Source organism: Thermobia domestica, chromosome 10, assembly GCF_964235325.1.
Source record: "Thermobia domestica chromosome 10, izTheDome1.hap1.1, whole genome shotgun sequence".
In the NCBI taxonomy this organism is placed as follows: Eukaryota; Metazoa; Arthropoda; class Insecta; order Zygentoma; family Lepismatidae; genus Thermobia; species Thermobia domestica.
The window spans coordinates 245,964,250-245,979,152 of NC_137463.1; the positions used below are offsets into that span (position 1 = coordinate 245,964,250).

At 35.5% G+C, this 14,903-nt stretch overlaps 1 protein-coding gene across 6 annotated transcripts in view; it reads left to right on the forward strand.

Moving 5' to 3' along the window:
- twin (CCR4-NOT transcription complex subunit 6-like twin) overlaps positions 1-14,903 on the forward strand; it is a 475,631-nt gene that overhangs the window by 421,501 nt on the left and 39,227 nt on the right. For all 6 annotated transcript variants that reach the window (XM_081729449.1, XM_081729451.1, XM_081729448.1 and 3 more), the window contains 2 exons: positions 6,263-6,417; positions 10,952-11,103. In XM_081729449.1, the coding sequence (XP_081585575.1) occupies positions 6,263-6,417; positions 10,952-11,103 (307 nt within the window). The remainder of the gene's footprint in view (positions 1-6,262; positions 6,418-10,951; positions 11,104-14,903) is intronic.

Consider the following 14,903-nt stretch of genomic DNA (forward strand, 5'->3'; position numbering starts at 1 on the left):
TTATTTAAAAACACGCATGATAAAGATGACGATTGGTCATTGAAACGTTGCGTCAAATTGCCATTTTACCAATTGGTTGCTCATGTAAGTTCATTTTTTAACTATTACGTCCATTTTTTACCTTTTAATGTCAGTATAGTCTCTGAACTATCTTCTATATACAGGGTGTTTCAAAATAACACCGACAGCGTTTGGGAGGTGACTGCTGACACCAAGATAAGACAAAAAGTATAGATCAACCTGGGTGCACAAATGCTTCCTTTCGGAGTTATAGCCTACCGGAAACATGAGAAAATGAACTTTAAAAGTCCATATCTCCAAAACTATGAGATCTACCGTAGTCGGGTCAAGACCACTTAGGAACTAGTATGTGCCCTATCCAAATATCCAAGTTTCAGAATCTTGCGGTACTTATACAACTGTAATGCGCCGCTATGATATAGCTGTACCGTCGCATTACATAACATTTTGGAAGTATTGAGAAAGATACCGATCTGTATCGCATGATTCAAAAATTTAAAATCTAAATTAAATCTTCAACTTTTTCGCATCGAAACTCGTAAACAAACTATTAAAAAAAAAGATGGCCTGAAAATCACATATAGTATAGATGAAATTTTGTGATTGTTAACTGGTAATTTAGTTTGGAAATATGAACATGTAAATGTGTAGAGCCTCGGATCAAAATGTCTAGTGCTAAAACCAACTGTAAAATTACATTTGTGCTTAGATCTAAAAATAATAACCAGATAAAATTAAATAATTAAAATAAGACCGAGCTGTCGCAATATGTCCATATTCTATCAATGACTTCCAGTTTTACAGAAACATAGTGATTTATATGCTTTTGATGATGTCTATATGCATATATACATTAAGAATATAATTCTAGTTTTGAAAACAGTCATTTACAGAATCCGATGAAGAAATACGAGTGATTTTAATAATACGATAAAGTATGAGAATCATGTATAAATATAAAGAAGATTCGATAATATGTAAAAGCTGTGGAAAGATTTCAGAATTGATCTTAATTAAAATATGATATAAATATATATGTTTTCTTAATGCTGCATAATCTGGTCGACATTTTCATAGAGTTTAATGCACAGCTTGAGTATTACTAGTCAGACGTTCTTCATTGTGGGAGTTTCTCCATCAGTACACGAACCTCGCAATACGAATATACATTAAATGTACAAAGTAACATTGCTCTGAGAGCAGGTGTTACAAAATGGCGACCGTTGACACAGGATATTGAGGTGCAGGTGAAGAATACGCCGGCAGTGAAGACAAATATAAAGAAATACAGTTGGAAGCAGCATATTTGGATCCGAGGTATATTAGTGAACATGGTGTTAAAAGACAATAATATTTCGTTACTGAATAATATGAGTGATAAGGATATAATGCTCATGATGATGAAGCAAATGAGTATGTACCAGGAAGAGATGACAACAAACATAAAAGAACTGAAACGGGATATGAATGCTTTTCGTGTGGAAATGCGAGAAGACAAGGAAGAAGTGATGGAAGCTATCAATGCTGATATAAAGAAATGTAAGTTAAGGGAAGAGAGTATGGAAGGAAAACTGATCGAAGTGGAAAGTACGGTCGGAAGCTGGGAAGAACGCCAAACGAAGACTGTAGTTGAAGTGGTTTCTGATAAAAAGACAATAACTTCTATAAATGTTGAAGAAGAACCAGTTCAAGGGTCTTCAACTATGCATAAAAATAAAAACAGGAATAAAACTAGAAACGAACTTTTCAAGAAGTATAGAAAGACGAAGCAGAATAAGAAGAAGAAGAAAAAGGAAAAGGAAAGGAAAATAAGTGGAAGGAGCCGAAATAGAAAGCAAGAAACAAGGAAACAGAAAGAAAATGAAAGGATAAACGATAGTAGAAGGAGGAGAAGGAATAGAATAAAGTTACGAATTAAAGATTCAAGGCGAATTAAGAAGAAAAGAATTTATTTAGGAAACAAGAAAATGAAAAGGAAGAAGTCGAAAATATACGAGAAGCACGAGAGACATAATAGGAAAACAACATTCCACACACGAAAAGGAATAAAAGGAAAAAAGAAACAATCACTACGCTGTAAAATGAGAGTTAGGATAATATTGATTATTAGTTACAGGAAGAAGAAAAGAAAGAAGGTTAACATTCGAAGAATACGACGTAGAAGAAAAAGAAAAAAATGATCATTGTAGTATTTATTGGACGGTATTATGGTATTGTGATTATATTATTTGTTGGTGTTATTTATTTTGTGTTTATTTGAAAAAATCAATAATGTCAGTAATGTTCATTTTAAGTTAATTGATTGTTGTTAATTGTGGTTATGTTATGTTTCAAGGAAAACTGGTTACTGTTAGAAAATCTGAATTAGTTGGTCCGTATATAGTTCGAAAATTCTATAGAAATGATACTTGAAGGAAATTAAACACATTGGAATTTGTGAAAAATTTTATCCGATGACAAAATTTTTTTACAGACAAAGGGGAGTTTGTAATGCGCCGCTATGATATAGCTGTACCGTCGCATTACATAACATTTTGGAAGTATTGAGAAAGATGCCGATCTGTATCGCATGATTCAAAAATTTAAAATCTAAATTAAATCTTCAACTTTTTCGCATCGAAACTCGTAAACAAACTATTAAAAAAAAAAGATGGCCTGAAAATCACATATAGTGTAGATGAAATTTTGTGATTGTTAACTGGTAATTTAGTTTGGAAATATGAACATGTAAATGTGTAGAGCCTCGGATCAAAATGTCTAGTGCTAAAACCAACTGTAAAATTACATTTGTGCTTAGATCTAAAAATAATAACCAGATAAAATTAAATAATTAAAATAAGACCGAGCTGTCGCAATATGTCCATATTCTATCAATGACTTCCAGTTTTACAGAAACATAGTGATTTATATGCTTTTGATGATGTCTATATGCATATATACATTAAGAATATAATTCTAGTTTTGAAAACAGTCATTTACAGAATCCGATGAAGAAATACGAGTGATTTTAATAATACGATAAAGTATGAGAATCATGTATAAATATAAAGAAGATTCGATAATATGTAAAAGCTGTGGAAAGATTTCAGAATTGATCTTAATTAAAATATGATATAAATATATATGTTTTCTTAATGCTGCATAATCTGGTCGACATTTTCATAGAGTTTAATGCACAGCTTGAGTATTACTAGTCAGACGTTCTTCATTGTGGGAGTTTCTCCATCAGTACACGAACCTCGCAATACGAATATACATTAAATGTACAAAGTAACATTACTCTGAGAGCAGGTGAGTTACACAACAATTTATCTCAAATTAGTTGGTGAGTACTTCAATTATATGCCCGTGGCCAAACTTCCTCTACAAAAATTGTTGCGTGAGTGCCTTAGGATTCTGAAACTTGGGTATTTGGACAGCGCAGTACTAGTTTCTAAGTGGGCTTGACACCGACTACGGTGGGTCCAATAGTTTTGGAGCTATGGACCTTTAAAATTCACTTTTCATGTTTTCGGCAGCTTATAGCTCCGAAAGGAAGCATTTGTGTACCCAGGTTGATCTATACTTTTTGTCTTCATCTTGGTGTCAGGAATCACCTCCCAAACGTTGTCGGTGTTGTTTTGAAATACCCCGTATAATCACTGAGAGTATCATTAGTTAATACATCTCTGATACGAGTGAAATTTCATTTCGAGTACAAGACTTATATAGTGCTCAGATTTTCGCACCCGAAACTAACAATTAGCGCATACGTCGTTGCTATTCTTAGAGGTGTCATATGTGCCTGTGCTTTCTACTTTGCTATCTATAAATAAATGTATAGAAAGAGATAGGATTTCCTCTTAATTTCATTCAATCACGGTCTCAAGTCATCTCTTCACCCTTATTCTCACCCTAAACAAGTGTCAAACTCATTATTAACGTTGCGAACGACTGAGATTTTGATTGAACTCACTATGATGTCCACATGTTATATACAGATCCTTATCAATTTAATGGAAAAACCTGAAACAAAGAAGAAAAAAAAAAGTGGAACTTAACAGAGGAATATGGCATTGGACCAACTCACCTTCAGAACAGCTCGAATGCGGCGTAGAATAGAGTCGTAAAGGCCATCAATAGTTGCAACTGGAATATTTCACCATTTCACATGCAGTGCATAACTCAGTTGTGTGACAAGAATTAAGACGGAAGTTGCGCAAGGTTCGTATCTTTAAAACGGATGTTCAGTGATGTTCAAGTCCGGGAATTGGGCGGACCAGGGGAAGTTTCAACTTCATCCTGATCTTCCCTAAACAATGTCGCAACAGCTGAGGCTGTGTGAATGGGACCATTATCATCTTCTAATATGGCATTATTGTCCTACGGAACTTACAGCCTACAGAATACAACAGAACCTACTCAAAACAAGATATTGCGGCCCCAGCATTATAGAGCCTCCGCTATATTTCACGATTGGGCGGAGATACTGCGAATGATACGTTGGCGTCCGCCACACAATGCGGCCCGTGGTTTGAAATGAGGTAAACGATGACTGATCTGACCATACACGTTTCCAGTCATCAGCGGGCCATATTGCATATTCGTGGCACCATTTGCTTCATAGTACAGTGTTATGATCCCTTATCAGCAGTTTCATCCGTGCAAGCTGACCCTGTATGTCTATGTCTATTTCTATGCCTGTGTCTTGTAACTGTAATTGTCGACACAGGCTATAGGAGGTGCTGGTTGAGTTCTTCCATCAGCTGTACCCAATCACACAATGGTTCTGAGTGACAATCCGCTTTAATGCTCGGCGGGGCGTGTCACGAAATGTTTTCTTGTGGTTATTGTTTCTCTTCGCCGATATAGTTTATAGGCTTTTTCATCACCTTGGACACATGTTTCTTGCGATGCACCGAACACAGTTGCTTGCACTACATACTGCTCTGCTTGCACCATATACCGAGCGCCAGCAATTTGCCCCCTTAAGTCCTTTTAGGATTTCCACTTTTAGAGATAAATTTTAGACTTTCAATCAGTTACTACTTCCTTACTATTTATTGTAGGATCATGGTTCATACCTAGTTTTTTTTTTTTTTCTTTCAAATAGAGCATTCTTTTCAAAGGCATCACTCACTTGTTGGTATTATACACCAGAAACGGAAAAATCGGGAGATTAAAAAAAAAAAAAAAAATCAAAATATTTGCACTGCTCTGGCCTGGGCCTGGGTTCACGTAGGGATCTGAAACTCTATTGAAAAGTACGTAGTTAGTACACAATGCGTGTGCAAAATTTCAATATGATATCCTGAAAACAAAGGGAGCAGAATTTTTTTTAAAATCTGAAGGTGACCCATTTTATATATATATATATATATATACTGCGTCATTATTATTTGGTCTAGGATCATGGTTCAAACGCCATTTCCTTGAGTATAACGCGTGCTTTCCAACGGTACCATTTACATGTCCGTATCATATACCTGAACCAGGAAATTCGAAGAAAGAAAAAAAAAGGATTTTTTTTCTGAAAAGATCACCCCCTCGGACCCGGGCTTACGTAGAGGTCTCAGGAAAAAAAAAATGAGAAATACTCAAAGGTGCACACAATCCGTATGCAAATTTCAATCTGATATCTTGAAAACTAAGTGCATGATTTAAAAAAAAAAAAAAAAAATTGCCTTAAGAAAAAAAAAGTCACGTCACGTCCCTCTGGCTCCCACTTGACGCCCCCAAGTTGACCATCCGGTTCCAAAACGCATCTGGGGTGTTTTTTGGTCCATGCTTGACTTGACCAATTAAAAAAATAATGGATGCCTGTTATAGGATCTAAAAAGCGGTCAAAGACAGCACTACGTTATTGTAACAAAAGTTACCATAAATCCTAAAAGGGTTAGAAATCTGGGAGGTCACCTATTTTACAGTATCACTGACTGTGCTGGTCCTCACATAGTGTGGAGTTTACCCTAACATCGTTGCCAACCCTGACATCTGACAGTTTTGTTACTCCAGGTAATTACATTCAGTTGATAAGAATCTGTAGAGTTGTTGAGAGATTGATGCTCAACTAAAACAAAAAAGAAGAAAGAATAGTAAAACATTGAAATGAAATTTCTGGTTATACATTCCATGTTTACTCGTTTAGGCTAAAGAGAAAATAAAATTACTGTATGTCTTTATTATTATATTGACGAAGAGTTTTGAGTATTGAACATGGTTGGTTTACTATGATTGTAAATTAATGTGATGTTTTTTGTAGGAAGTGGAAACGGATCAGTTTTACAACTTCTTCCTTCCCGAGCTGAAGCGAGATGGCTACGATGGTATATTCTCTCCGAAATCTCGAGCAAAAACTATGACAGAGAGTGAGCGGAAGTATGTAGATGGGTGTGCTATCTTCTACAGGACAGCCAAGTAAGTGAACCATGCTTTTGAGGAAATGAGCTTTTTTCATATCATTGAGTAACTGCTTTTATTAGTGAAATGCTTTGAAGCTTTGAACCAGTCATTCTTTTCTTCCTAGGCTGCATCTTTTTAATTTCCAAAATTGATTAAATATTCTGTGAAGAATTGAACAATGTCAAAATATCATACAGTGTAATGTTGAAATATCACATACACACACTCACAAAGACATAGAACAGTGGTTGACTTCTAGCTTGAAAGGCACTCTGAATTGCTTTCCTGTTGGGTTGGATTGCTAGGGGTTCGATAAATTGAGCATCTAAAAACCAGTGGTGCCTTTAATAGCTCAGTTCGTAGTATATACGAGTACAACGAATATCTAATTAATAATTTGTTTGGCCATGAACGCCAGAACATAAGCGCCATGTAATTTACATGAGCCAGAAAAGAAAAATAAATATTAAGTTTCTGTTTTATATTTGGTTGTCGTGATGTCTGATCTTTTGGTTGCTAGGATCCGCCAAAGTACTTTCCAAATTAAAACTAGAAGAGTACTCTTATTAAATCAGCCCCTTGGGTAAATAATTATTGTAATTTTTGTCTGTTAGTAGGTATGTTTCCAATCCGGAACATTGGCAGATTTCAATAGTTCATATTACGCTGTTCCATGATACTTAGGATAATAACACCATGAAACGTGTGATAAGTAGATGTCCTACCCTTAAGTACTTTCGTCAGTTTTGGTGAACAAGTACAGAACTAAATGGAATTAGTCTGCTGCCACGTTTCACTCGCAACCCGTAACGAGCTGTGGCCTGTTTGCCTAATTTATGTACCGGTACTATTAAGGGTATCCGGGCCGTAGTTCCTCAGATTTAGTCGGTTGTCTTTCTGTATGAAGTGCACCATCTAGGTGTGTGCCTCAACCTTGATTGTCTTTAGGTATGTAACTCCATGTTTCATACCAGGAGAGTGGAATACGCCACTGCACGTTCCGACCTAGGTCCTTAGTGCCTACCAGTTTAACCTGCTTGTCGAGTCGGCCGTGCTAGTGTGTCAGTTCTTTCCATGCTCTGCAGGCATGGGGTCCGAACGTTATAATTCAAGCTCACCTCCCACCAATGCGAGTACCAATTGCCGAATCCCACGGTATGACTACAGCCCGGCCGAGTTCAGCCCAATCCAGGAGCCCCAGGCAAATCAGATGGGGCTTTATCATTTCTGGTCCTGCCTATATCTATCGTTCAGTGGCCGCGCTCTTTTCATAGAGTACCGTGAACACGTCGAGATCCTCCCACATCTCATCCCGAATTCCTTGGCACATGTTAAGTAATCACTTTGGTTTGAGACCAGGCCCATAACTGCAGAATTACCCCCCTTTCACTGGGATTTGGAACCGTTACTCATATTCCTGGGATTAGGACCTTTCCACAATCACCGTTTGGTCTTACTGCAGGCCTCTGGTAGGATCATCCCAGCAATACAGGACTCCCCGCAGTTGTGACAAGTAGTCCGTACATTACCGGTCCATGGCTGATGTAGACTGTCTACTTTTAAAGATATGGTCATTTGGGAGCGGCAAGTCAAGAATGAGTTGAAAAGTAACAAATTTTCTACATAGGAAAAAGAAAATAGCTCTGTAGGTTGATATTATTAATTACCCAGTAATTATATCAACTAGAACGATTGTCACACATTTAATCACAGAGTAGAACGAAAACTATTCTTAATTGTCCAAAAGTCATTATAAAGTTTAAAAATGATTTCTCGGATTTAAACGTAGAGTTTAGATGTTCGTAACATAAAATACCATTGTCAGGACTGACTAAAATTTGAATAGTAGAGTCAATGATTCCAAAACAGGTTGTCCCAGTCTGACCTGTCAAAACATTTAAAAGGAAACAAAAGCACAATAATCAAGATGTTGATACTATTTGAAGCAAAAGAAGATACATAGAAAATAGGTTTCGAAAGTAAATAAATAAATAAATAAAAACCTACGGACAATAAATCAGGACAGAAATTTGTTAGTTGAAAATCGATGATATTGTCATGGAATACAACACAAATTTATTAAGCAGAAATCATTTAACGCTTACTCACTTTTTTTTTCTTTTTTTTTTTTAATGGTAGTGTTGACCTTTATTTATTGTTGCGTTTTTAGACTTTTCTTGTTTGATATCAGCCTCTTATCCAGTTGTCTTTTTCAACAGGTTAAATCATTCACATGAAAATCGAATTACCTTTTGAAAATATCTTGCTCTTTAAATATTGGTTTAAAAATTAAAAAAAAAAAAAAAAAAAAATGATGAAATATACTAAAACTTTGCAAGCATTTATTTCTACAAACACACCAGTGTATCAAGAAATCAGATTTCTATTTTTTCTTTTGTAGAACTCTCGCACCTAAAGCGCAAAATGTTTTCTCAAAGACATTCGTCTTCATGTGATTGACTTTATAACGATCAATCCAATTCGAATATTTGTACTTGTTTAAAGATGGAGATGTGTCGTAGTATAATTATTAAAACTTGTTACTATTTACCAGGGTTGGCTGGTTTAAACCAGCAGGTTTTTTCAAAAAAGCCAACTGGTTTAAACCAAAAAACGAAAAATGTTCGTAAACGTGTGTGTGTTTGTAAAATCTTGATGAATGCACATTTGTGGGTTATCACGTTTCACTCCCGTATATTATTCGTATTATATTCAGACCTAAATTCCCCATTCATTACTCAAAAATATTATCCTACAGAAGCAACTTTTTTTTTTATAAGTTTATGAATGTTTGTTTTGTGATTTTTTTATAGTTTGTTATTATTGTTATGTAATTGTAATCAAAGAAAAATTCTAAATATTGTTTCGTTTCAAGAATGTTTACTATTGATAAAATACATCGAAATACCGAGATGCATTTAGTCATACAAACCCCACGAGAGGCATTTAGTGAAATGAGAAGTATCTTTGGTATCTATTTATGTATAAATGTGTCTGAGCCAAAGTCGACTCAAATAATTCGTATGTTTATTCACTTTTCTTACTGACATGCAAATTAAGTCGTTGTATTTTTTTTTTTTTTTTTTTAACTTGGACTAATAGAAGTCGTTGGACTAAATTAGTTCTTCTCTACGTTCTAGTACTTTGAAATTGTCCATATGTAATTCTGTTTAATGGTTTCACTTCTGCAACTGTTTATCCTTTTTGTTCTTCTGAAATGACTCTTGACAATTATATTAACAAGTAGGCCTACGTAAAGATCAGTACAACGTATTTTTATCAGGAGTCCTTCGTGAGTGAGTCGGCAGACGTATCGCATTTATGGCCAATTAGTCCTGGTTCCGAGTTCAAATGGAGGACAGTTTCTATCGGATGTAAGTCGAGAAGCGGTTTGGATTCCGCTTTAAGCTTATGTGACCCCTTCCAGCATAACAAGGTTGTTGCATAACAACACCCAGGCGAAACAAACTTATTTCTGTCCATATATGATATGAATACATAGAGCAAATTATTTAAACCAAAAAATCATGGTTTTTGCCAACCCTGCTATTTACTACGATGATAATCCAAATAATTAAACACTATTTTGATCACTTAGGATTACGAAATAATTGATAATTACGTCTCAGCAATTCTATGCTCTTCTAACTTCTATGGCGTCTTTTTGAATTACATTAAACTTATTTATAAACAAAACCTTGGTAACGGGAACGGTTACCATAGCAACCGGGTTACAACGTCTATATAAACATTACTTCTAGCGGCGGGGCCGCGGTGGCTCAGTGGTAGAGCGTTCACCTCTGGTGCTTGGGGTCCCGGGTTCGATCCCTGCCCCCGCCAAGTGAACTTTGTGGTGGACAAACACCGTGTGCGTGGGTTTTCTCGGGGCTCTCCCGTTTCCTCCCACTTTCTTCATTCCACCATTTCATTCATTACTCATCATCACCGTCTCCTTTAGCCTAACCGGCATAACCGTGGGACGTAAAACTTAAAGATTTCATTTCATTACTTCTAGCGGCAGCAACATAAAACATTTACAAATCGAGATTAGTCATGACATTTTTTATAATATTCTTCTTCTTCTAACTCTTAGCTATTGCCAGATAAAATAACTTTTTTACCCAACATATTAAATAAAATAAAAGTAATACTTACATGTTATCTTTGTAACTTGACCTGTTTTAAGAAAGATAGAATAAATAACTGGAACCGTTCAGGAAAACCCTTAGAGACGTAATGAACAACATAGTTCCATACCACCACTTTTTAAATAGTACAACGCAAACAATTTAAGAGAGCTTTTTAGTAAGTTCCTGACGAACAAACTGATTTCGACAACTTACAATATGACGTCATTTTACTGTTCTCTTGAGATAGAGTACAGATAACGTACTCAAATAGAGTGTAAATAATCTGCTCACATTCTAAAATATAGAATTTGGTAATCAGATATCGAAAATATTTTCTATCAATTGAATATTGTGTACATATAAATTGTAAGCTAGTTTATATTAGAATTCTTATTATGTTCTTTGTGTTGTGTGTATAGGTTCATGATGGTGAAGGAGCATTTGGTGGAATTCAACCAGCTGGCAATGGCAAACGCGGAAGGTTCAGATGACATGTTGAATCGTGTTATGCCAAAGGATAACATCGGTCTTGCTGCTTTGCTCAAAACCAAGGAAGCTGCGTGGGACAACGGTGAGTTTCACAAGTACCGCATGATGTCGCAGTCAGAAGTTTAAATTTACGTGTAATAACATTGGCAAAAAATTCAACTTTAATAATCTTTTCCGGATGTTTTACCCTGAAACAGATTCTATGCTAGTACGTTAGGTCACGATGCAGTAGTGCGAAGTAGATGACCAATCTTGTTCCCCTGTGCTTCAAAAGGTTATGCGGAAAACAGATAATTAGGGAGTTGAGTGAATGATATATTGAGAGTTAGGATTAGGAAATACTAAGTGTAGAAGAACTTAGTAATTATGGCTCACTTCCAGATGTCATCCCATTCACATCTACTATAAGTTCCTGACTATTACTTACACTACCAAACTTCCAGATCTTCTATCGTTTCGTCACAGAATGACATTATTATTATTTGACGAACGAAACTTCGGCTGATTCACATGTGGTATGTCTTCACTGCTCTTGCACGGTGAGTCCAATCCTTTTTTTATAATCCTTGGTATTTTTTATTGCGTTTATTCTTATTTTTATCCTCTGCGATCAGGGCTGCAAGGGAGTACCCGCAAACTTGGAAGTGCTAAAATTACACAGCTACACACAAAAAATAAAAGATCTGTGCCCCGGACCCCAAGGTATGGATTCGATGTATTTTGTTACACAGATTACAAATTTTGAAACCCCAGGAAGATCGATCGTGACAACTTTTTGTTATGGACGAAAAACTTGAGCGATTTTGGATAGGAAGGATACACGTAATATAGTTATCAAAAAGAAAAGTGTGCAGCGGACGCCAGGGTGTGGATTCGAGGTATTCACACAGAATCCAAATTTCGAAATCCCAGAACGATTGACAGTTTCAATTTTTTATGGGCGAAAAACGTTATGAATCTTTTAACGTAGATCGTCTTACCAATGTGGAGCGCAAAACGCTGGTGTGATTTTTAAAAAAATCCACCATTAAAAAGATCGAAAACCAGCTATTTCCAACAACGCTTCTCTCTTACCATGTTTTCGTATCTATTCATAAAGGAAGTAACCTGTGGTCCTGGTATTTTGATACACCCTGTGTAATGAAAGCTTTTATAGACCATGAAGCGCAAATGAAAACTTTTAATCCATCCTAGCTGTATCCACTCCTGATCCCCCTTAAGAAACTGATATTAGAAATGAGAGAGATTTCTAAGTTTATGACCAATGGCGACTGAAATAACATACTTCAATTTATATATTTTCAAATTAAAGCCCATTGACTTCGTAGTGTCAAAAAAAAAAAAAAAAGTTGTCATTAACTGAATACAAGGTGATCACAGTACCACTTCATATATCTGCTATTGTCAGCAGATATTAATTACTACATGGCTGTGAGTATAGTTTCGAGCGAAGACTTGTGCAATGTTATGTGGAACTTGAGTTTGTTACGACACTCTTCGAGTCGACTTTTCATGGCATTGTGACATTACCCCCAGATTAATTTAAATCCACAGTAATTTTGTGATCATCTTAGCTTCTGTGGAAAATTATATTCGGGGACTTTATTGGAGATTTTTATTACCAACAATTTGTGTCATCTGTAGATATTCTTTCTATCTTTATTCAGCCATTGCTCCGCAGATTTAATTCCTATACATTTTATTTTTAATATTGTGTGTCCAGTTAGTTGATTTTTCTTGCTTCTAGTTGTAAAGATTAAGAAATAAAATACTGGTACTGTTCTTTAGATAAAGAATCGGATGACAGTGAGGTTTCAGGTTCCAGCAGGTTCTCTGATATACCAAAATATGCGATTGCTTTCTTTACCTCTGCTGCAATATGGCGTTTTATTAGCTTCGAAACTCAGTGTACTAATTTATATTTTTTAAAGTTATTATCGTATTTAGTAAAGTAATTTAGATGTTGTTTTTCTTGTATCAACGTTCCTGTGCATTTCCTCTTAGGAGATATTGAGAAATCGAAGTAAAACTGTTATGAATAGGATTAGCGTATAATAGAAGGTTTGAAAGCTCCTTGCTTGTTCAGAGAAATGTGTGTGTGTGTAAAAAGGATATGAAAAGTCAGAGGAAAATCAAGAATATGTAAACACAATTTTATATTACGAAAGTTTCAAGATTGTTTATTGTTGGCCTGTATTGAAGTATTTCATAGTGGATTTTTTTTAATACTATAGTCATTCTTATTATTATCCAGTAGAAAGTGCTTCTTGGTTCTGCTATTTATTTTTTCGGTATTTTCTAAAATGTCTAAAGAAATTTTTTACTATCTTCCCTTTTCGACAACTGTCACGACATACTACTAATGAGTGCTTCTGGAGCCGGTGTGTAGCAATGGCCACAGATGTCAATTGCAACGAATTCAAGACGTACCCACTCAACGCATCCTTGCTTAGCCTGCTTTCTATTGACGATTTTATTGACTACTGTGAGCACGAGAATTTTGGCAGCAACAGAACAATGTGTTTCTTCGTTTTTGCTGGTTTCGTATTGGAAAACCGTGCTTAGCATATAAAAAAATGTCTGACACTTATGGTTGTCCCTGGGGTCTGGAACGCAGTGCTGCTCGTTTCGGACCAAACGTTTCCTAGGATAGTACAGTAATGTGATTAGTCAATTTTTCGCAACATAATGGAGTACATGGTAATAAAATACTTTTCGCTTATTTTTCAGTTGATTCAACTTTAGTAACCTTAATTCATGTAGAGTGTATAACTGATTATTGTTTTCAAACTATTTTGCGTAATTATGGCGTTAAGAAGTTAATGAATACTTCATATAGGGTTGCTTCGTTCTTTTCTAGTTTTAAAACCAAAGTGTACCTCTGTTCATTAATATTCGTACTGTGAAATAATGTGTGCCCTTCTTCGGCTTCCTCCTCAAAATACAGACACTTAGTTTTAAGAAAACAAAATGAAATGAGAATATGGATTCCCTTGTCTTTCTAAATGTAGAAAAAATAATCCTACATCATAGACCCTGTCATCATCGATTCCGAAAGAAAAAGAAAAGAAAGAAACCGAAAGCACCGTGTGCTACAACAACTGTTTTACACTGTTAGGTGTCTTTTTTTTATCCTGATAATGGTATGCATTTCATAACACACACACACACACACACACATACATATATATATATATATATAATGCTTTTTAAAACATTTACTAGTTGTTTACCGGAACCTTTGGTCTGCTACATCGTGAAGAAGCTCGCACCAAGTGAACTTGGTAGTGGACAAACACCGTGTGCGGGTTTGTCGCGGTTCTCCAGTTTCCTCTCACTTTCTTCTACCATTTCGTTCATTTCTCGTTATCACCATCTCCTTTAGCCTACCCGGCATAACCGTGCGATGTAAACTTAGAGGTTTTTTAAATAAATAAATAAATAATCTTAAAGAGCGACATATCAAAATAGATGTGAGCCCAAAACATACATTTATATTAAATACCATTTGTGTCCTGTTGTGATATAAAATAGTGGAAACAAAGATATCAGTTTCCAGAGAAACAAAAATCAAGTTCGCTTTCAAGGAAGTTATAAACAAAATTTTAAAAACGAAAATGAAAGTGTCAAAACAATGTATGAAAAACAGGAAACATACAGATGAAATCCAGATCTAAAGAATATATAAACCCTCTAAAATGTAAACAAAAGGTGAGACTTCGTATATCGATTGGAGTCAATTAGTCTAGCCTAATCTAAAGATACTCGAAGCAATCATCATGGTTATCATCAAACCAGGATACTTATACTACAATTCGTAAGTTAACAGTCACGTAAAGAGACATTTAACAGGAAGTTCATTAAGCATAGATGTCTTCCTTA